The following is a 24,174-nucleotide window of genomic DNA, read 5'->3' on the forward strand; positions in this document are numbered from 1 at the left end:
TAAAATAGATTTCAGAATGAAGGCCATAATTAGAGACAAAGAAGGCCACTACATAATATTGAAAGGATCTATCCAACAGGAAGATATAACCGTGATAAACATATATGCACCCAATATAGGAGCACCAAAATATATTAAAAAACTTCTGGAGGACTTCAAGCAATACAATCATAGCAGGGGATTTCAACACCCCGGTGACACCACTGAATAGATCCTCTAGACAAAAAATTAGCAAGGAAACAGAGACTCTAAATGAAGCACTAGACCAAATGGATTTAATAGAAATCTACAGAGAATTACACCCCAAAACTACAGAATTCACATTCTTCTCAAGTGCACATGGGACATTCTCAAAGATAGACCACATGTTAGGGCACAAACTAAGTCTCTACAAGTTCAAGAAGATTGAACTCACATCAAGCATCTTCTCAGATCACAATGGCATGAAACTAGAAATCAATTGGAAAAAGAACATACAAAGACATTTGAACACATGGAAGCTAAATAGCATGTTATTAAACAATGAATGGGTCATCGAGGAGATCAAGGAAGAAATCAAAAACTTCCTAGAAACCAATGAAAATGAAGACACAACAACAAAACATCTATGGGATGCAGCGAAAGCAGTTCTGAGAGGGAAGTTCATAGCACTACAGGCCTACCTCAAAAAACAAGAAAAATATCTAATAGATTATCTAACCTCACAACTTAAAGAACTAGAGAGCAAACAAAAAGAAAACCCCAGAGCAAGTAGAAGGAAGGAAATAGTAAAGATCAGAGCAGAAATAAATGACATAGAGACCAAAAAAAGAATTCAAAGGATCAATAAAACAAAGAGCTGGTTTTTCGAAAAGATAAACAAGATTGATGGACCTTTAGCTAGACTCACCAAGAAACAAAGAGAGAGAACCCAAATACACAAAATCAGAAATGAAAGAGGAGAGGTAACAACTGACACCCAGAAATACAAAAGATCCTCAACAACTACTATGAACAATTATATGGCAACAAACAAATTCAACAATCTAAGTGAAATGGACAAATTTCTAGAAACACACAGTCTCCCAAAACTGGATCAGGAAGAGATAGAAAACTTGAACAAACCAATAATAACTAAGGAAATCGAAGATGTAATCAAGACTCTCCCAGCAAACAAAATCCCAGGCCCGGATGGCTTCCTGGGGGAGTTTTACCGAACATTCAAAGAAGAACTAATACCCATTCTCCTCAAACTATTTCAAAAAATTCAAGAAGAAGAAAGACTTCCAAACTTGTTTTATGAAGCCAGCATAATTCGAATTCCAACACCAGAAAAAGACACAACAAAGAAAGAAAACTACAGGCCAATATCCCTGATGAGCATAGATGCCAAAATCCTGAACAAAATACTAGCAAATCGGATCCAGCAATACACCAAAAAAATTAGCCACTATGACCAAGTGGGACTCATCCCAAGGATGCAAAGCTGGTACAATATTCACAAATCAATAAATGTGATACACCACATAAATAAAATGAAGAATATAAACCACATGTTCATATCAATAGATGCCGTAAAAGCATTCGACAAAATCCAGCATTCATTTCTGATAAAAACGCTCAGCAGAGTGGGAATAGAGGGATCATATCTAGACAAAATAAAGGCCATATATGAAAGACCTATAGCCAACATCATACTCAATGGGCAACAACTAAAAGCATTTCCCTTAAGAACAGGTACAAGGCAAGGATGCCCACTTTCACCACTCTTATTTAACGTAGTACTGGAAGTCTTAGCCACAGCAATCAGACAGGAAGAAAAAATAAAAGGGATCCAAATTTGAAAGGAGGAAGTGAAATTGTCGTTATTTGCAGATGACATGATACTATACATAGAAAACCCCAAAGACTCCATCAAAAGTTGACTAGACTTAATAAATGAATTTGGCAAAGTAGTAGGATACAAAATAACATCAAGAAATCAATGGCGCCCTGGCCGGTTTGGCTCAGCGGTTAGAGCGTCGGCCTGCGGTCCTGAGAGACCCAGGTTCGGTTCCCGCTAAGGGCACGTACCTCGGTTGCAGTTTGTCCCCGGCCCTGGTCGGTCGTGCGGGTGGCAGCCACTCGATGTGTCCCTTTCACATCGATGTTTCTCTCTCTCTATCTTCCTCTCTCTCCCTCACACTCTACCTGAACAAAAAATGAAAAAATGTCCTCGGGTGAGGATAAAAAAAAAAAAAAAAGAAATCAATGGCATTCTTATACACCAATGATGAACTCACAGAAAGAGAAACTAAGAGAAACAAAGAAAACAATCCCATTTACCATTGCAGCAAAAAAATTAAGATACCTAGGAATAAACTTAACCAAAGAAATAAAGGACCTATTCGCAGAAAACTACAGGTCATTGAAAAAAGGAATAGAGGAAGATATAAAAAAGTGGAATCACATACCCTGTTCATGGATTGGGAGAATTAACATCATTAAAATGTCCATATTACCCAATGTAATCTATAGATTCAATGCAATCCCCATCAAAATACTTCACAGAATTAGAACAATTATTTCAAAAGTTCATATGGAACCAAAAAGGCCTCGAATAGCCACAGCAATCTTGAAAAGGAAGGATAAAGTTGGAGGAATCACAATACCAGATTTCAGGTTATACTACAAAGCCACTGTAATCACAACAGCCTGGTACTGGCACAAGAACAGGCATATAGACCAGTGGAAGAGAACAGAGAACCCAGAAATGGACCCAAGGCAATATGCTCAATTAATATTTGACAAAGGTGGCAAGAGCATACTGTGGAGTAAGGACGGCCTCTTTAATAAATGGTGCTGGGAAAATTGGACAGCTACTTACAGAAAAATGACACTAGACCATCAACTTATACCCTACACGAGAATAAACTCAAAATGGATAAAAGACTTAAATGTGACTCATGAATCCATAAAAATCCTAGAAGAGACTGTAGGCAACAAAATTTCAGATATCACACGCAGCAGAATTTTTACTGACACATCACCTAAGGCAATAGAAACAAAGGAGAAAATGAACACATGGGACTACATCAAACTCAAAACTTCTGCACAGGGAAAGATACAATCATCAAAACGGAAAGGCTACCCACTGTATGGGAGAGCATAATTGCCAATGCTATATCAGATAAGTGGTTAATTTCCAATACATATAGAGTGCTCATACAACTCCACAAAAGGAAGACAAAGAATCCAATTAAAAAATGGGCAGAGGAACTAAATAGACACCTCTCCAAACAGGACATACAAAAGGCCAAGAGACATATGAAGAAATGCTCATCATCACTAGTCATCAGAGAGATGCAAATTAAAACAACAATGAGGTATCACCTCACACCTGTCAGAATGGCCACCATCAACAAATCATCAAACAAGTGTTGGCGAGGGTGTGGAGAAAAGGGGACTCTAGTACACTGCTGGTGGGAATGCAGACTGGTGCAGCCACTATGGAAAACACTATGGTGTTACCTCAAACAATTAAAAATTGAACTTCCATTTGACCCAGTGATTCCACTTCTAGGAATATACCCTAAGAAGCCTGAAACACCAATCAGAAAGAATATATGTACCCCCATGTTTGTAGCAGCACTATTTACAATAGCTAAGATCTGGAAACAGCCCAGTGTCCATCAGTAGATGAATGGATAAAATATCTGTGGTACATATACACAATGGAGTACTATGCAGCTGTAAGAAAGACCTCTTATCCTTTGAGACTACATTGAAGGACCTGGAACGTATCATCCTAAGTTAAACAAGCCAAACAGAGAAAGACAAGTTTCATATGATCTCACTTATTTGTGGAATATAATGAACATAACAGTCTGAGGAATGGGGTAGTCCCAGAGACGTGAAAGTGGAGTACAGACTGACAATCCCCAGAAGAGGGGATGGTGGGGGAGAGATAAACCACAAGAACTTATATGCATGTATGCATGAACAATGGACATGGATAACAAACTGGGAAAGGGCAGGGAGGGAGGAGGAGGGGGGATCAGTGTGGGGAAAAGGAGAAACATCTGTAACAAAAATTAATTAATAAAAAAAGAAGAAACAATGTTCCTTTTTAATATTTCTTTGTTTACACTCATTCTTAGAGTAAAATATCTTAAGGTATTTTCAAATAGTTAATTATCATATAGCATAACTGTAATAAAAACTACTTTACAGAGGCTGTTTAAACACAACTGAACAGTTTTAGAGCATCTGAACGTAAGCAGATTGATGAAAGGATTAGTATACTATCCAACTACTATTTTTTCCTATGAGAGAGATAACCTGACATCTAAGTGTTCTAATTATTTGTTGGACTAGGCTGCTATTCCTTGAGACTAAAATCTGTATTCTTTGAGTGTTTATTTTATCCAGTCAGATGTAAAAATGAGCAGGAGGGATACTGTCCTGGAAGCAGTATTGCCCTTTTTAGAACTGAATTTTTATTTCCTTGATAGCTTCTATCAGTGAAAACCTGTTTAAAGAGTACAAACTGAAGCGCCTAAGGAATCAAGATAATTAAAAAGTAAAAAAAATTTTTTCTTGTGATATAAAAATTTTACCTACCTTTGTGGAATATAGAACATCTTTTCGGGAGGTGGTTTATAGAGGACTCCTTCGTACACAGGCCAGAGCCCACTTAAAATTCTGAAGAGAGAACTTTTCCCACAACCATTGGGACCAGTTATCAAAAGATGCATTCCTTCTTGTACCTAAAGTAAGAAATAAAATTACAAACTGCAAAATAACCTAATTTGGCAGCATTTAAAAGTGATATATATATATAAAAAAACAACAACTTTCAAATGCATGAAAACCTAGGATAGGCAAGGAATCACAGAAAAATATATCAGGATTAACAGCCTCAAATTTGGCTTTGACTATGCTCTGAAGCTAAAAGTATCATAAATTAATCTAATCTCAAAGAAAATGAATCAGCTTGAAATGAGCAATTAGCTTTCCAAAATTTTAATTGGGGTCTTGTAATCAGATACTACACACATATGTAGAAACAACTGCATGGAAAATAAAAAACTGTTAAAATTTAAATTAAAATATATTCAATTTTACTTATATCAATATTTAATTAACTTTATATTGAATTAAAATACAACTTTGTTGTGTTTTTCAGTTGGAGTTATTAGCTATAAAGCACAGTCATTCTAAGAGCCAGCTGGGTTGCTTAGTTTTGTACTTCAGCAGTCTGAAATGTTATAGAAATCACAAAAGCTCATAAACTGAGAGATAAATTTATTGCAGTTCTGCTTTATTCCCAGATAAAGAAAATATGTTTACTAAACCAAGATAGATGAAAACAAGAGGATTGTAACATAGTCCTATGTTTAGGTATGCATTAAAACAAATACACACAGTTACATAGGTATAGCAATAAAACAAAAGTTATGTATCCATTACCAATTGGTTATTTCTTTTTAGAATCTTTCACCTTATTTACCATTTAAATTTAAACATGAGTTACCTTTCTACTCAGTAGGACTGGGAAGTTGTCTTAGTGTGGTGTTTAAAAGGATGTTGTGAAGAACAAGGGGGAAAGCACCATTAAAAAATTTGATATACTTCTAAGAGCAAATGATGTTTTATAATCAGTAATTTAAAAATTAATATAGTATGAAAGAATGGGAGAAAGAAATTATAGTATATTGTAGATATATCTTTGTATAATATGGATACAAATACCAAAGTATCAATTGTATATAATACATCATACTGAAAATTTGAAAATGAAAAAGCATTATATTATTTGCATTATGTCAGTATAAGGCACCAACCAGTTCCACATCTACCCTTGACACATTTACTGTATATAACATAAGCTGAAATCTTTTTGTTGGAAGAAGGTAGGGAGAAAGGGAAGGGAAAAAAAGAAGGGTTGGGATGGAGGTTAAAGGGACTAGGAATGTATATAAGTATATGTAAAACAAAAATGGTTCAGATTCATATTTTGTCTAAATAATTAGAAATCTCCTTGGCAAACACTGATTGAATATCTACCATGTGCCTGACATTCTTCTAGGCACAGTGGACACAGTGTGGGCCGTGTTCTCATGGAGCTAACATTCCAATGGGAAAGATGATAATAAACACTGAACAAAAACATGAAGTAGTGATAAATGTTATTATGACAACAAAAGAGGAAAATTTGTTAGGGAACGATGGTGAGGTTGGTGTGGGGGCTTCTTTGGATTGGGTGGTCAGGAAAGTCCTCTTTGAGGAGGTAACATTTTGGCTGAGCCTGGGTGACACGAGGCAACCACTCAGATCTGGGGAAGAGCATTCCAGGCAGCAAAGACCACTACAGGACATAAGACAGAAGCAAACTTGAGCTTATAAACTCTGATCATAGATATTTTTCTCTTTATTTGTAGCCAAACTAAAATGTTATTTTGAGCCCTGGCCGGTTTTGCTCAGCGGTTAGAGCGTCGGCCTGCGGTCCAGAGAGACCCGGGTTCGGTTCCCGCTAAGGGCACGTACCTCAGTTGCAGTTTGTCCCCGGCCCTGGTTGGTTGTGCGGGTGGCAGCCACTCTATGTGTCCCTTTCACATCGATGTTTCTCTCTCTCTCTCTCTCTCTTCCTCCCACTCTATCTGTACAAAAAAAATGGAAAAATGTCCTCAGGTGAGGATTAAAAAAAAAAAATGTTATTTTGATAGAATAAAGTTCAAGGAAAATCTTGGGAAAAACCCAGAAAGAATTAATTTGTGATTTGCTGTGCTCTCTGACTACAAAGAGGATTAAGGAAGTTAAATTTTGTAGAAGCATAAATACTTCCCAAATGATTTTTTAAAAGGTATGTGCCATGGCAAAAGACATTTTCACAAATATTTTAATAGGGCCATTCTCTGTTAAGAACACTCAGAAATTTAACATACTTTGAGTCATAACAAAAGATTCTCCACATAATATTTTTAGCATGTTTTCTGATATTTAGTAAGCAGTGAGTGTGAAGAATAAAAAGTTCCCACACTTACTGAATTTTTTCCTCCAAATTTTTTTTTTTAATTCTTCAAGGGCAATAAAAAGAATAAGAACCTTCTCCTCTAAAATCCTATAAAGCACTTTTATTAGATTATTTAAAAATTTACTCATATAAAAATAAACTGAGCTCTGAATTTTTTTACAGAAAGAGTGTGATATGTCCATAATGTAATTAGTAAGTGGCAGAATTAAGACTCTTACTTTGTTTAATAAGTCAAACAATAAAAATTGATATTACAAAACCAAACTGACCAAAAAAAAATCTCTATACAATAATTCATAAATTATAAATTGCTAAACTATTAATAAGTAGTTAAACATTCCATATATTCCTCTTCAAATGTTTTATTCCAAATTATTTAAGATTATGGTGCACCTTTGGCACATAGTTGGTATCATGTTCAGATACAAATAATTAAAGGATTCTATAGGTCTTTATAAATGGAAAAATAAAGCCTCATCAAATTGTAGTTAAAACATAATTTTTCTTACATTTATTAACACAGAATTTCCCCAGCTCAGTACTCTTCATCCTTTTCCAGCACCCTGAGTCACTATAAATACATCTTTAATAATTAAACCTTGACTGCAAAGTCCATACTACACTCATTCACACATGTATTGTCATTTTGTAATTCTGTTATCAAGTCCAGTTATGTATTCGTTTGAACTAAAGCTCATATGCCTTCATTACAGTCATTAATACTTATCAGCAAATTATTTTGTACTTGAATTCCAAAATGTATGTTTGAATTTTACAAAGCTTTAAATCATGGCCTCAGATTTACTAACTGTTTTTACATCTTTGTGTGTGTGTGTTGTTTTTTTGTTTTTACATCTTAATTTTTGTCATCAAGACATAATATATTAAATAACAACTCGGTGTTAAAAACTAAATTCTAACCCAGGAATCTGATTTTTTTCTAACAAAAGATGTGATTACCTAAAAATAAATTAAATTTAGAGAATGTGCAATAATAGAAGTAAACCTGCTTATGACCTTTAACCTCATATTTTAGTAGATTTATTATAATATAGGTTTGTAGTTTTAAGTAATTCCTGTAAGGAAAAAAATGAAAATTTATTTCCAGATATTAATTGCTGAGAAAATTTCCTATTGCTCTCAAAAGTTACCTAGTATAGCCTCTCAGTAGAGTAAAATTTTGATATATAATCTGGCAATAAAGCAGTAGAAATCAAATTTCTCTTTTTCTCTGCTTTCTGAGGAAGTAACTGCTTCTGCAATTGAGCCACTATGCATACCTTTCTTGATTTCCCCTCCTCTCCACATGTTCCTCCAAGTATTTAACATAAGGTATATGAATTCTGAGTTGTTTTGTATTAGTGTGATGGCAACAATCAGAAGATTCTTGAATATCATCTTACTTTGAAGTTCAGCCTGGAAGCCACCACTTCTCCCGTGGGTGTAATTATGGGAACATTTTCACAAATAATTCCATGATCCACATCAATAACTTTTCCTGTAAGTTAAGGAACAGTTTAAGTTACAAAAGCCATCACAAGTTATTGCTTATTAAATATCTTAGAGTTAATGTAGCATAACAGATACATTTATTATAAAGATACTTCACATCAATAGATGTAAATATGTATATTGATATTTAAAGCAAAGTTTAATGTATATTGGGACATTCTGACACATCTATATGGAAAATCTCTCTCAGAAACATTATTTTGCAGTAATCTGATGCCAAAATCATGAGAGCAAAGCCAAACTCTATCAGATGCAACCCAGCCATTCTCTTTATACTTATTCCTCTAAATTAGCTTTTTCCACCAAATAAACACAGTGTGACAAAAAGGAAAGTAAGACACAGAATAATACAATTTTCTAAAATATGATAGCCACACTGTAGTTTTAAAACACAGAATGATGAAGAACATTGTGACATTAGCCCTTATTCTGTTACTTTTATCTTAAAAGCAAAAAATTCATTCTGTCATATATGCAGTTTCCAAAAATAATTCTAGAATTTTTTTCCTAAACAAAAGTAGCATAATATTTTTTTATGGTAATGTTAGTCACCACTCAGTCAAATTGCAACTAACTTTGGGAATAATTTTTTAAATAACTAAGTGTTGGTCCTTTATAGCAGTTAAAAGGAATCACCTAAAAAAATTTTGGTTCTGTTGATAAACACTTAAAAATAGAAAAAAATAAAAAAAAAACATTTGTGTTTAAAACCTTTGATTTCCAATATGTCACTGGGGGGTAATTCTATGTCAGCTCCGTTCTTGTGATGGTTTTCAGATTCTTGCATGACTGCAGTTCTCTTATAAATGCCTCTTTTTACTTCATCAAAGACCCAAAACATATTGTACACTCGAGCAGTATAACCTGCTAATTCAGTGACCTAAAAGCAATATAGAGAAATAAAATAGAGTTAATATACCCAAGATAGACTTTTTTTTATTTTTTATTTTTTTTAATCTTCACCCGAGGATATTTTTCCATTTATCATCAAATAGAGAGAGAGGAAGGGAGGGAGCAAGGGGCCCATCCCCAAATACTACAGCAAAAGCTGAGAAGGAGTTGAGCCCCACTGGGCAGCAGCACTCCCCAGCCCTAGTGGCGGGTTCTGGGGCTCCATAGCGGCCTGTGCGGTCCAGTAGCCCACAGGAGCAAAGGGAAGCCGGAGCCCAAGAGAGACTGGTGCAATCCAGCTGCCTGCCCATGGGAACTGCAGGGTGCAGGGAGGGGCACCATAGAGGCCTGTGCTACCCAGCAGGGACTGTGCGATCCAGTAACCACAGGACCTGCGGGGTTCTGCAGCACCAGAGAGGCCTGTGTGACCCAGCAGAGACTGTGCAATCTAGTTATCTTCAGGACCTGCGGGGTGCGGAAGCATCAGAGAGGCCTTAGCGACCCAGCAGGGACTGTGCCATCCAATTACCATTGGGACCTGTGGGGTGCTGAAGCACCAGAGAGGACTGTGCGACCCAGCAGGGACTGTGCCATCCAATTACCCTTGGGACCTGTGGGGTGCAGAAGCACCAGAGAGGACTGTGTGACCAGCAGGGACTGCACAATCAGTTACCCACAGGGCCTGTGGGGTGCTGAAGCACCAGAAAGGCCTGTGCAACCCAGCAGGGACTGTGCCATCCAGTTACCCACAGGTCCTGCGGGGTAATGAAGCACCAGAGAGGCCTGTGCGACCCAGCAGCCCATAACATAGGCATAGAGCCGGGTCCAAAAGGGACTGGGCGATCCAGTTACCCTCAGGGCCTGGAGGGTGCGGGGACACCAAAAAGGCCTGTGCAACTCAGCTGCACACCAGATAGGCATAGAAGATGTGAAAATGGTGGCGGAGTGAATAGAAGCTATGCAGACTGTCTCCAGGACCAAATGGGAATTACAACTAAAAGACAAATCCTCAGAAAAAAGCAACAGAAAAGCAGCAGGACAGGACCACATAACCAGGGACACTGGTAGGATCTGTGGAGGCACGAGAGGGTGACAGGCTGGGAGCCCAAGGACAGTAGCAGTCTTAGCTGTGTGCAGCACCCTAAAGACCAAAACTGCTTCACAGCGCACAGAGGCAGGACAGAGTGTAAAATAGCCATAGCCACTCACCTAGGGACTACTCCAGAGGAAGGGCAGACTGGGCTGCAACTCTGTGGGGACACCTGGGATTTAAAGGGCACTCAGAGTTTTTGCTGAGTTGTGGCCACAAAGGACGGTGGCCAGTGTGCTCCTTTCCAGAGCTGTGGGGAATAGCAGCCCCCACCCCCCACCTTGGAGATTCAGCCTTTTCCAGGTGAGGCAAAGAAATGGAAATTGAGGGTCATTAACAACCAGCATCTATCCCAATCTCTGAAAATCCACTTATGCAGAACACCAGGGCTACATTCCAAGGCACTGAGTAACTGAGACTACTAGCCACCAGGAAAAAGCTAGAGGATAACTGAACCTTTCCTGGGCTTGCAAATCTACCCAGGAAAGTAAGACTTGACAGTGGTGTTTATCGTGGGCACACCCAAGCTCATCCAAACCCAGCAGAGGGAACCACAAACAGCAGAACACCAACACCCACAGGAAAAATTTGGCAGGCTCCAAAACCCACTGAGATAGCCAAAATGGTGAAATAAAGAAACAAATCCCAAATGAAAGAACAAGAGAACTGTATCGAAGATGAGATCAATGAAATGCAGCTAAGCAAATTATCAGAGGTAGAGTTCAGAGCCATGATCTTGAGGAAGCTCAACAGCATGAGTAAGGACATAAGCACCATGAGTAAAGATATAGAAATATTGAAAACCAACCAAGTGGAAATAAAGAATGACATAGCAAAGAAGACATTGGAAAAACTAACCAGCAGAGTAGAGGAAGTTGAGGACCAAATCAGCAAATTAGAAGACAAGGTAGAAAAAATCAACCAATCAGAAAACCAAAAGGAGAAAACAATTAAAAAACAGGAACACAGCTTAAGAGAACTGTGGAACCACTGGAAATGTAGTAACATTTGCATCATAGGAGTCCCCGAAGAAGAAGAAAATGGGCAAGGGTTAGAGAATATATTTGAAGAAACAGTGACAGAAAACTTTCCTAACTTGGTGAAGGAAGAAGGCGTTCAAGTTCAAGAAGCACAGAGAGCCCCAAGTAAGAAGAACTGAAACAGGCCCACACTAAGACACATAGTAATTAAAATGCCAAAAAATAAAGACAAAGATAGAATCCTAAAGGCAGCAAGAGATAAGCAACAGGTTACCTACAAAGGAAACCCCATAATGCTCTCAGCTGAGTTCTCAACTGAAACACTACAGGCCAGAAGGGAGTGGCATGAAGTAATCAAGGTCATGAAAAACAAGGATCTGAATCCAAGACTACTATATCCAGCAAGGCTATCATTCGAAACAGAAGGTCAAATAAAGAGCTTCCCAGACATAAAAAGGCTAAGGGAATATATTAACACCAAACCAGCACTGCAAGATATGCTAAAAGGACTGCTGTAATTGGTAGAAGAAATAGGAAAAAAAAATAGAACTACACTAAACAAAAATGGCAATAAGTAAGTACATATCAATTATCCCCTTAAATGTGAATGGATTGAATGCTCTGATAGAAAGGCACAGAGTAGCTGACTGGATAAGGAAGCATGACTCATCTATATGTTGTTTACAAGAGACCCACCTTCACAACAAAAGAGTCACATAGATTGAAAGTGAAGGGATGGAAAAAAATCTTTCAAGCAAACAGAAAGCCAAAAAAAGCCAGGGTAGCAATACTCATATCTGATAAAGTAGATTTCAAAATGAAGGCCATAACTAGAGACAAAGAAGGCCACTACATAATATTGAAAGGATCTATCCAACAGGAAAATATAACCTTATTAAACATATATGCACCCAATATAGGAGCACCAAAATATATTAAAAATCTTCTGAAGGACTTCAAAGGAGAAATGGACAGCAATACAATCATAGCAGGGGACTTCAACACCCCATTGACACCACTGGATAGATCCTCTAGAGAAAATATTAGCAAGGAAACAGAGACTCTAAATGAAGCACTAGACCAAATGGATTTAATAGAAATCTACAGAGAATTACACCCCAAAACTACAGAATTCACATTCTTCTCAAGTGGACATGGGACATTCTCAAAGATAGACCACATGTTAGGGCACAAACTAAGTTTCTACAAGTTCAAGAAGACTGAAATCATATCAAGCATCTTTTAAGATCACAATGGCATGCAACTAGAAATCAATTGAAACAAAAACATGCAAAGACATTTGAAAACATAGAGGCTAAATAGCATGTTATTGAACAAGGAATGGGTAACCATGGAGATCAAGGAAGAAATTAAAAACTACCTGGAAACTGATGAAAATAAACACACAACAACACAAAATCTATGGGATGCAGCGAAAGCAATTCTGAGAGGGAAGTTCATAGCACTACAGGCCTACCTCAAGAAACAAGAAAAATTTCTAATTTACTGTCTAACCTCACAACTGAAAGAATAAGAAAGCAAACAAAAAGAAAACCCCAGAGCAAATAGAAGGAAAGAAATAGTAGAGATCAGAACAGAAATAAATGACATAGAGACCAAAAAAACAATTCAAAGGATCAATGAAAGAGCTGGTTTTTCGAAATGATAAACAAGATTGATGGGCCCTTAGCTAGACTCACCAAGAAACAAAGAGAGAGAACCCAAATACACAAAATCAGAAATGAAAAAGGAGAAGTAACAACTGATACCACAGAAATACAAAGAATTGTTAACAGCTACTATGAACAATTATATGGCTACAAATTTCACAATCTAAGCAAAATGGACAAATTTCTAGAAACACACAGTCTCCCAAAACTGGATCGGGAAGAGATAGAAAACTTGAACAGACCAATAACAACTAACGAAATGGAAGAGGTAATCAAGACTCTCCCAGCAAACAAAAGCCCAGGCCCAGATGGTTTCACAGGGGAGTTTTACCGAACATTCAAAAAAGAACTAACACCCATTCTCCTCAAACTATTTCAAAAAATTCAAGAAGAACGAAGACTTCCAAACTCGTTTTATGAGGCCAGCATAATTCTAACTCCAAAACCAGAAAAAGACACTACAAAAAACAAAAACAAAACTACAGGCCAATATCCCTGATGAACATAGACGCCAAAATTCTGAACAAAATACTAGCAAATCGGATCCAGCAATACATCAAAAAAATTACTCACCATGACCCAGTGTGATTCATCCCAGGGATGCAAAGCTGGTACAATATTCGCAAATCAATAAATGTGATACACCACATAAACAAAATAAAGAATAAAAACCACATGATCATATCAATAGATGCTGAAAAAGCATTCGACAAAATCCAGCATCCATTTCTGATAATAACGCTCAACAAATGCGGGAATAGAGGGATCATATCTAGACATAATAAAGGCCATATATGAAAGACCTACAGCCAACATCATACTCAGTGGGCAAAAACTAAAAACATTTCCCTTAAGAATAGGAACAAGACAGGGATGTCCACTTTCACCAATCTTATTTAACATTGTACTGGAAGTCAGCCACAGCAATCAGACATGAAGAAAAATAAAAGGGATCCAAATTGGAAAGGAGGAAGTGAAATTGTCGTTATTTGCAGATGACATGATATTATACATAGAAAACCCTAAAGACTCCATCAAAAATCTACTAGACTTAATAAACAAATTTGGCAAAGTAGCAGGATACAAAATTAACATCAAGAATTCGATGGCATTCTTATACACCAATGATGAACTCACAGAAAGAGAAACTGAAAAAAACAATCCCATTTACCATTGTGGCAAAAAAATTAAGATACCTAGGAATAAACTTAATGAAAGAATAAAGGACCTATTTGCAGAAAACTACAGGTCATTGAAAAAAGAAATAGAGGAAGATATAAAAAAGTGGAAGCACATACCTTGTTCATGGATTGGAAGAATTAACATCATTAAAATGTCCATATTATCCAAAACAATTTATAGATCCAATGCAATCCCCATCAAAATACCAATGACATATTTCACAGAACTGGAACAAATACTTCAAAAGTTCGTATGGAACCAAAAAGACCCCGAATAGCCACAGCAATTTTGAAAAAGAAGGACAAAGTAAGTGGGATCAAAATCCCAGCTATCAGGTTATTCTACAAATCGACTGTAATCAAAACAGCCTGGTACTGGTACAAGAACAGGCATATGGACCAGTAGAACAGACTAGAGAATCCAGAAATGGACCCAAGGCAATATGCTCAATTAATATTTGACAAAGGTGGCAAGAGCATACAGTGGAGTAAGCACAGCCTCTTTAATAAATGGTGTTGGGAAAATTGGACAGCTATATGCAAAAAAAGAAACTAGATCAACTTACACCATACACAAAAATAAACTCAAAATAGATAAAAGACTTAAATGTGACCCGTGAATCCATAAAAATTCTAGAAGAAAATGTAGGCAACAAAATTTCAGACATCATATGCAGCAGAATTTTCACTGACACATCACCTAAGGCAACAGAAACAAAGGGAAAAATGAACACATGGGAGTACATCAAACTCAAAAGCTTCTGCACAGCAAAAGAAACAACCATCAAAATGGAAAGGCAACCCACTGTATGAGAGACCATCGTTGACAATGATAAAATAGATAAGGGGTTACTTTCCAAAATATATAGAGTACTCATACAACTCAACAAAAGGAACACAAAGAACCCAATTAAAAAATGGGCAGAGGAACTGAATAGACACCTCTCCAAACAGGACATACAAAAGGCCAAGAGACATATGAAGAATTGCTCATCATCACTAATCATCAGAGAGATGCAAATTAAAACAACAGTGAGGTATCACCTCACACCTGTCAGAATGGCCACCATCAACAAATCATCAAACAAGTATTGGCGAGGGTGTGGAGAAAAGGGGACTCTAGTACACTGCTGGCGGGAATGCAGACTGGTGCAGCCACTATGGAAAACACTATGGTGTTACCTCAAACAATTAAAAATTGAACTTCCATTTGACCCAGTTATCCTGCTTCTAGGAATATACCCTAAGAAGCCTGAAACACCAATCAGAAAGAATATATGTACCCCCATGTTCATAGCAGCACTATTTATAATAGCTAAGATCTGGAAACAGCCCAAGTGTCCATCAGTAGACGAATGGATAAAAGAGCAGTGGTACATGTACACAATGGAGTATTATGCAGCTGTAAGAAAGAAAGATCTCTTATCCTTTGTGACCACATGGAGGGACCTGAAAAGTACTATCCTAAGTGAAACAAGCCAAGCAGAAAAATACAAAAACCACATGATCTCACTTATATATGGAATATAATGAATATAACAGTCTGAGGAATAGGGTAGACCCAGAAACACGGAAGTAGGGTATAGACTCACAACCCTCAGAAGAAGGGGTGGGGGTGGGGGGTGGGAAGAGATAAACCACAGAACTTATATGCATGCATGCAAAACCAATGGACATGGACAACAAAGCCGGGGATGGGGTGGGGGGATGGGGAGGAGGGTGTCAATGTGGGTAAAAAAGGAGAAACATCTGTAACAAAAATTAAAATTAAAAAATAAATAAATAAATAAAAAATGGGCAGAGGAACTAAATAGACACCTCTCCAAACAGGACATACAAATGTCTAAGAGACATATGAAGAAATGCTGGACATCACTAATCATCAGAGAGATGCAAATTAAAACAACAATGAGGTATCACCTCACACCTGTCATAATGGCCGCCATCCACAAATCATCAAACAACAAGTGTTAGCAAGGGTGTGGAGAAAAGGGGACTCTAGTACACTGCTGGTGGGAATGTAGACTGGTGCAGTCACTATGGAAAACAATATGGTGTTACCTCAAAAAAAAAATTAGAAATTGAACTTCCATTTGACCCAGTGATCCCAGTTCTAGGAATATACCCTGGGAGGCCTGGAACACCAATCAGAAAGAATATATGTACCCCCATGTTCGTAGCAGCACTATTTACAATAGCTAAGATCTGGAAACAGCCCAAGTGTCCATCAGTGGACGAATGGATAAAAAAGGTATGGTACATATACACAATGGAGTATTATGCAGCTATAAGAAAGAAAGATCTCTTATCCTTTGAGACTACATGGAAGGACCTGGAAAGTATCATCCTAAGTGAAACAAGCCAAACAGAGAAAGACAAGTATCATATGATCTCACTTATTTTTGGAATATAATGAACATAACAGTCTGAGGAATGGGGTAGTCCCAGAGATGTGGAAGTGGGGTACAGACTGACAATCCCCAGAGAGGGGGTGGGGGTGGGGAGATAAAGTACAGAACTTATATGCATGTATGCATGAACAGTGGGCATGGACAACAAAGCAGGGACAGGGTAGGGAGGGAGAGGAAGGGGGAATCAGTGGGGGAAAAAGGAGAAACATCTGTAACAAAAATAAATTAATTAATTAAAAAAATAAATAAAATGGAAGATTTTAAATAGAAAACAAATACATTTTTTTCTTATTATGAAATGAATGTTTATCAGTCAAAATGATTGTCAAAATTCCTAAGCTTGGCCAAAGATAATTCCCCTGCTAGAGGATAGCAATATTGGGAGTGAGCTCAGTGAAAACTTCAAATCATTTTCAGGCCAAATCCCATAATTAACCTTCTTTTAAGCCAAGCATGACTTATATGCCCCCCCCAAAATATTCAATATGACTTTATTTCTAGGAGAGATTATAAAATAAGATGAGATAAATCTCTGTCTTAGTTCAGTGGTGTCTTGTTTCTATTCTGCTAGTTGTCTAAAGTAGACTGAATCTCCAGCTGTTTCTCTATTAAAAGAACATCTTGTTATCAAGGTACTGTAAACTGTGACTCATCTCCTGTCAAGACCATCTTTCTCAGTGGAAAGGAAAGCTCAGAAACCATTCTCTTACAGAAATGTTTCCTAGGAAATTGGTACCAATAGGCAAGGCATGTAACTAATAAATGTTTCTTAAACAAGAAATTGTGGAATAACATAACAATGCTGACATTTAGGTAAAATTTTTGTGTGTGCAAAACTTAAGCAGTAGCCTGGCTGGTACTGGTCAGTGGTTGAGCGTCGACCCATGCTCCAAGAGGTCACCGGTTCAATTCCTGGTCAGGGCACATGCCCAGATTGTGGGCTCGATCCCCAGTGGGGGCATGCAGGAGGCGGCTAGTCGATGTTCTCGCTTATCGATTTTTCTATCTCTCTCTCCCCCTTCCTCTCTCTCTAAAATCAGTAAAAAAAAAACCCAAAAACCTAAAAACAAAATTTAAGTAGTGAATGAGTAGGTGTTCTTATTAAAAGCTTCTACCTCAGGTCTGTGTGTGAAACGTCTGTAATTAAATTAGTATTTCATTTCTATATGTTAATGTTATAACTATTTAAAGGGTAATTTCTAAAACATTATCTAGAAGAATCTCTTGGGTTTCCAAATAGAGAAAAACAGAGCTAAAATATAGATTCAAAGGAAACCTGTATAAATATATTTGCATGGGAAAAAATCCAAAACCAAATGTAGAAGTCAAGTAAAGGAACACAGGAGGCAATGAGTTAGAACAAGCTGCAAGGTGGAGTGGCCAAAGTGTGTCTGAACAAAACTGAGACTGTGACTGTGGATGAATTACTCTGGGATACAAGACAGGGGGTTTATCCTGGGACTCAAACTCTAAAAAGGAACTTTGTTCCCTCTGGAGCTCACAAAGAATACATAGTACTTTCATACGCTGTCACAGTAGAAGTAAGATTGTTTGGCAGTAACCATTCTATGATTCAGGCAGAATAAAACAAAATGCAATTATTTATCATGTTGGAGATGACCTAGAAAAATTAATTGATATTCTTTCTGTGACTTAGATAGCAAAATATTTTAATGTGAGATAGATAAAATTTTGACTTATCATTTAATTTGAATGCTGTGTTATATAAAAAAATTAATCCTCAGCACCCGGCTAGCTTAGTCGGTAGAGCATGAGACTCTTAAAAAAATTAATCCCCAAAATTGTGTCTCCAGATTATCAAAATTACTATTTGAAAAAAAATTTTAATTGAGTTGTTTTGGTAAGTGACCCTAAATAACCGTTTTTACTTTAAATAAAAAATTCGAGTCAATAAATCAGTTGTTGAATGAAACTGAAAGTTTTGTCAGCAAGTCACAAAATTGATATTGTTTATGCAAGGCTGATTTAATAGGCACCTAAATTCATAATGTTGATCTGGCAACTTATATTGATAAAAAAGTTACAAGAGTAATTAATAGTGGGAATGACTGTCCATGGGAATATTATCAATAATGTCTCAATTGAATACAGTGATTTTAAAATTTTAATCTTGTGATAACTACAGGTCTTATTACCATTCTTTCAACAAATAGTTATTGGCCACACACAATATTCCAAGTATTAAAATGAATATTAAGAATGTAAAGATGAGTAAGACAGTTTCTGCTTTCCACTCAAGGTCTGGTGCAGAAGACAGATAATCAATCATAAAGTGGTGAAGCACCAGATGTACAGTGAACACAGACAAGGCAGACCCAGACTCTGCAGGGAAGGCAGGAAGAAGTTGAAATCACAAGCACATATTATATGTGCTTGACTTGTCATGAAGAATGAGTAAAAGTCTGCAAGGTATATAAACAATATTATTGACTAACATTTATTCAGCACTTAATATGTATTGTTTTAAATATTCTACATGTATTTACCCACAATAATCTGACAAAGTCAATGCTATCATTATTTCCATTTAACAGATGAGGAAACAGAGACAAAGGTTAAGAAACTTGATCAAATTCACATAAATTGTATATCCTGGAGCAAGAATTTAAATTTCGGCCTGGCTGGTGTGGCTCAGTGGTTGAGCGTCAACCCATGCACCAAGAGTTCAATTCTCGGTCAGGGCGCATGTCCAGGTTGTGGGCCAAATCCCCAGTGGGGGGCATGTAGGAGGTGGCGAGTCGATGTTTCTATCTCTCCCTCTCCTTCTAAAAATCAATAAAGAAAAAAGAGAATTTAAATTTTGGTACTCTGGCTCCAGATCCACATCTAAGGACTTTTTTCTTTTACTTATTTAAAAACAAATATGACATATATAGACAGAAAAAGAGGAATTACAACTGGTAATGTAAAAATTAAAGGGTATTGACAGCAATACATTTGGGAATTGTTGTACTTTATTTTGATTATACTCTGCAATTTTCTTTTAATCCTCACCCAAGGATATGCTTCCATTGACTTTTAGAGACAGAGGAATGGAGAGAAAGATCGATTGGTTGCCATCCATATGTGCCCCAACCAAGGATTGAACCAGCAACCTAGGTATGTGCCATGATCAGGAATTGAACCTGTCCCCTTTTGGTGTACAGGACGATACTCTAACCAACTGAGCCACCCAGCCAGGGCTTCTTTTTAATTTTTTGATAGAGAAAAGATATGTTTCCAAAATACTGAGTATATCTGGTTAATTTACATTTTGCTTGTTTTTCACATATTTTAATCAAATTGACAAGAAATGCAAGTACCTCTTTGTATGAAGACATAATCCTTTCAATAGCATCAGCTCCAGAGGCCAATAAATTTCGAGCAGTGGTGAAGGCTTCTGTCCGTTCACTAACCATAGCTTGTTTTTGGCTATCCTCTAAACACAGAAACAAATTACAAAATATTTATTTTTCCAAGTAAATAAATGTTTTTTTTTTGTTTACAAATGAAATTGTGGCTACAAGAACCATGTGTAAAATTTTCAATAGTATTAGCAAATTCCTAGACACTTAATGAATTGTTCAAAATACAGTAATTGTATCAGATTTTATTTAATGCTCCCTTTTGTTTTATTTTTTTTCCAGAAGAGTTAGATCAATTAAATCTATAGGAATTAACACTATTTTAATTTAGCATTCTGTTAACCCTTTCCAAATCCAACTCCCTGCCCATATTGTACCTGGGCAATACAATTGTATTGATTTGATCAGTAAAATCCAACTAATTGTAATATAAGCAAATATTTCCAGTGTGGTTCCTTTAATATAAATGCAAATTAGCTGACCCTCATAATTTAGACTCTATCTATTTCAATAAAGCTTCACTTTAGTACAGCAACCCCCAAACATGCAATGCTCTGTTTACCTTCTGATATCTGTATATATGGTTTCTTTTAACCTTAATACACTTCCATTCCTTTTTTGCCTAGCTCTTTCTTCAAGAGTTAATTCTTTAGTACAGGCTTCAGTGGAAACCCTTGTCTAGCTTTTCTAATGGGCTATAAGTTCCTTAAAAGTCAAGAATGTGTTTTATTCCTTATTCCTAGTACTCAGAAGAGTGTCTAGCACATCATACTCCTTAATGTGTATTAAATGGATGCATGGATGGATGGATGGATAAATGGATGAACATCCGAAATTACTGTCAATGCAAAATTATGGTCAGGAGTCAGACTAGGTTTGAATCCAGGCTCTAGTACTTACTGGCAAGTACTCAGGCAAATAGAACAAGCCACTCATCCTTTCCATGCCTGTTTTCTCACATGTAAATGAGGGAAGTATTATCTTAAACAACTCTACCTCCAAGGGCTGTTGTGAGGTTTAACGGTGAAATACAAATGAAGTGTTAGCCTAACCCATGGCCTATAATAATAAGTGCTCTAAATATTAGCTGTTATTATTTTCTCTATTTATTATTGTTATTATTGCATATCTACTCAGTTTATTCTCTCCAGGTTATTACTTTAATCTTTCCATCAATTTGACTCTCTATCTGGTCCTTCTACAGATGTTCTAAAAAGTTCTAAATTGAATGCTGTAAGTTAATGAAAAAATTAGCATGATAAGATAATCCAAAGGCCACTCTAATATTTATTTCTCTCTGATTTATCTCAGTGTAAAGAGTTTTTTTCCTTTATAACTGGTGCCCCACTATGACTACTAGATACTTTTACCTTTACTTGCTCTTAGACAGCTCAGCTGAGTTTGAAAAGGATCTGTGCGTAAGTAAAATGCACTCAGTAGACATTTACTGAATACCTACATGTGCAAGAAATTAGGTAAGGTGCTAAAGGACCTGCAAAGATAAATGTGATTTTCATACTCTTTCCTTAGGGAGCTTCCAGTTTGGTAAAAGAGAGAAGTAAAGTTCCTAAATAGCTATGCTGGGCAGCCTATGATGAGAGTTCATGTGAGGTGTTCAGAGGAGGCAAAGAAATCATTTCTTGCTGCAAGAGAAAGGAAATGCTTCACAGAGGAGTAGACTGTGAGGGAGGCCTGGAAGACCACATACAATTTTAACACGTGACAAGTACCACAGAAGCAATGGTATGAAGAAGGGAAATTTCAAGCAATGCCAATATAATGATCAGTAGTTTGGTCAAGATGCAGTATGGATTGCTGTCGTGCACTGATTTCATTTGAATGTCAGAATCACCATGAGTTCATGGAAACCATTTATGATAATCCAATTTAGTCTCTCTTGTTAATCACTGCTCTAGAGAACTATCATTATTTCCCTTGAAGTTAGTTTCCTTGAAGAATGGAAAAAGAAAATCTTCTGAGTGCTGGTATAATTGAAGAGTAAAAGATACAATTAGATAAATAGACTAGGAACAGAATGTAAGATACTCTTAAACACATTTAAATGTGTGAAAAAATTTAGATAAGTCACACAAAAAATTACCAAAGGATTCTCAGCAAGCCTCACAAATAGCGAAATGTTATCAGTTAAAGCACTAAGAATTTTGTATTAACTCATAAAGAATCTGGCTGATGTTCAAAAGAACTGTAAGATTTTATGAATTTGGGTTAAAAGGGGTTTGAAGGGTAGCTTCCGTTGACAGCCTTGGTTAAGAAGAAAAAGCACTAGCACAGATGGACCAGTGTTTGATATAGCATGGTCCTTCCCATGTTGCTTTGGCCGATTAATGCTTACTGGGGTTGCTCCATGTCTTTAGCAACAAAATTGCAAAGAGCTTTGGACAGATTTCATTTGACTTTTATTCTACTGGTTGTTCTTTGGAAGGTACTGCGGAAGCAATGCCACTACTATTTCATCATGCATACAACAGCTAACTGCATAAACTCTATACAGGGCCGGATTCCTTAGCATCAGAAATATAAATTCATAACCTAAAGCACTCCCTTATTTTGTATCCTAAACACATTTTATTTTCCTACCAAATATTTTAAATATTTTGTCAAAAGTTTCTCATTTGAGGATTTAATGTTTAATATTATATTTGGTTATTTTACTGATACTGTTCAGCTCTGCGAATAATAAGTATATACTGAAACATGGTCACATCTTGTCATTTCACTGGAAAGGCAAGAAAGGATTTAGAAAACTAAGGTTATGCCATTATACATTTTTCAAAACCCATATAACTGTACAATTCAAAGAGTGAACCCTGATGTAAATTAGGCAGGTATTACCATCGCTAGCTAGTGGCTTAGATACTTTATTCCCTGCCTGTTAAAATGTCTGGGATAATGCCCGGCAGGAGGGAACTATAGATAGCTTTCTCTGGCCAGAATTGCTTTTGATATGAAAAGAAGAAAAAAATGGCATATAATATTAAAAATTGAGATTATAGCTCCAAGGCAACTATTTTCTTCACATAATTTCAGTTTTACTCTTAATACATAGCAAACAAAGGGGTAATGTCCTCTAAAAATAGATAATAGAAACTATATATAATTAACTATTTTAATACTTTTTCAACCATTTGTCCCATGATTAGTTGGTCTTAAACTAAGTAATGTCCCTTATAGAATAAGTTCCAGAATTGCTAACATAGAGGCCACATGGAGAAGGGGAAAAAAAGCAACACTCTAGGAATTACATAATGTTTTCTAGCCTTAGTGCTTCCACCAACCATCTGTGTAACCTTAGACAAATCTGGTGCTCCAGACTAGATGATCTGTAAGGTCCTCTTCTGATGTGAAAGTAGCATAATTCCATATGCAATTTTGTAATGTAAACTTGAATATAAACATGATCCTGTCCTTACCATAAGATTTCTCTTCGAGTTGTGCTATAGAACTATCACCCCCACCACCAAAAAATAAATAAAATAAAATAAAATAAATTGATGCAGGCTCTTCCTCCTATCTACATTTTTTTTAACCTCTGACTTCCTCATCACTTGCAAATGCCTTGCTCCTCCTTTAACAACAATATTCATACCAGCAAACATCTATTGAGAATTTCCTATAAGGCAGGCATTGTTATAAGTTTTATATAGTGATCTTCTTTAGTCCTCCTAACTACCTACCTTGTTATAATTGCCCCCATCTTGAAAGTGAGGAAATTCAAGCACAAAAAGATTTAGCTATTTGTTCTTAGATACAGTCTAATAAGCAAAAGTCAAATTCTGACTCCAGAGCCACATGGTAAGAATATTAATAAATATTAACAATTGCTTCCACTCAAGTTCTTACTCCTTGCCAAGGACTGTTTCAAAGCACATTAATATAATATCTATAATTTCATAGTAATTCTTTAAGATATGTATTATTATATTTATAGTTAAGATAGGAAAATTGAGGCATATAACGTTTATGTAACTTTCTTAAGAATAAATACTATTAAACAGCAGAGTCTAGATTTAAACAGTGACCTGTTTCTTTCCTCTATCCTACTTTTTCTCCCTTTTCTCT

The 24,174-nt window shown here is 36.5% G+C and overlaps 1 protein-coding gene across 1 annotated transcript in view; it reads right to left on the bottom strand.

Moving 5' to 3' along the window:
• The window catches only part of ABCD2 (ATP binding cassette subfamily D member 2), a 58,112-nt gene that overhangs the window by 27,644 nt on the left and 6,294 nt on the right, over nt 1-24,174 (bottom strand). The window contains exons 3-6 of the mRNA XM_036252947.1: nt 20,053-20,168; nt 9,218-9,386; nt 8,398-8,492; nt 4,582-4,727 (exon numbers count right to left, since the gene is read on the bottom strand). Coding sequence (XP_036108840.1) covers nt 4,582-4,727; nt 8,398-8,492; nt 9,218-9,386; nt 20,053-20,168 — 526 coding nt within the window. The remainder of the gene's footprint in view (nt 1-4,581; nt 4,728-8,397; nt 8,493-9,217; nt 9,387-20,052; nt 20,169-24,174) is intronic.

The sequence above is a fragment of the Molossus molossus genome, unplaced genomic scaffold (genome assembly GCF_014108415.1).
Source record: "Molossus molossus isolate mMolMol1 unplaced genomic scaffold, mMolMol1.p scaffold_m16_p_10, whole genome shotgun sequence".
NCBI lineage: Eukaryota > Metazoa > Chordata > Mammalia > Chiroptera > Molossidae > Molossus > Molossus molossus.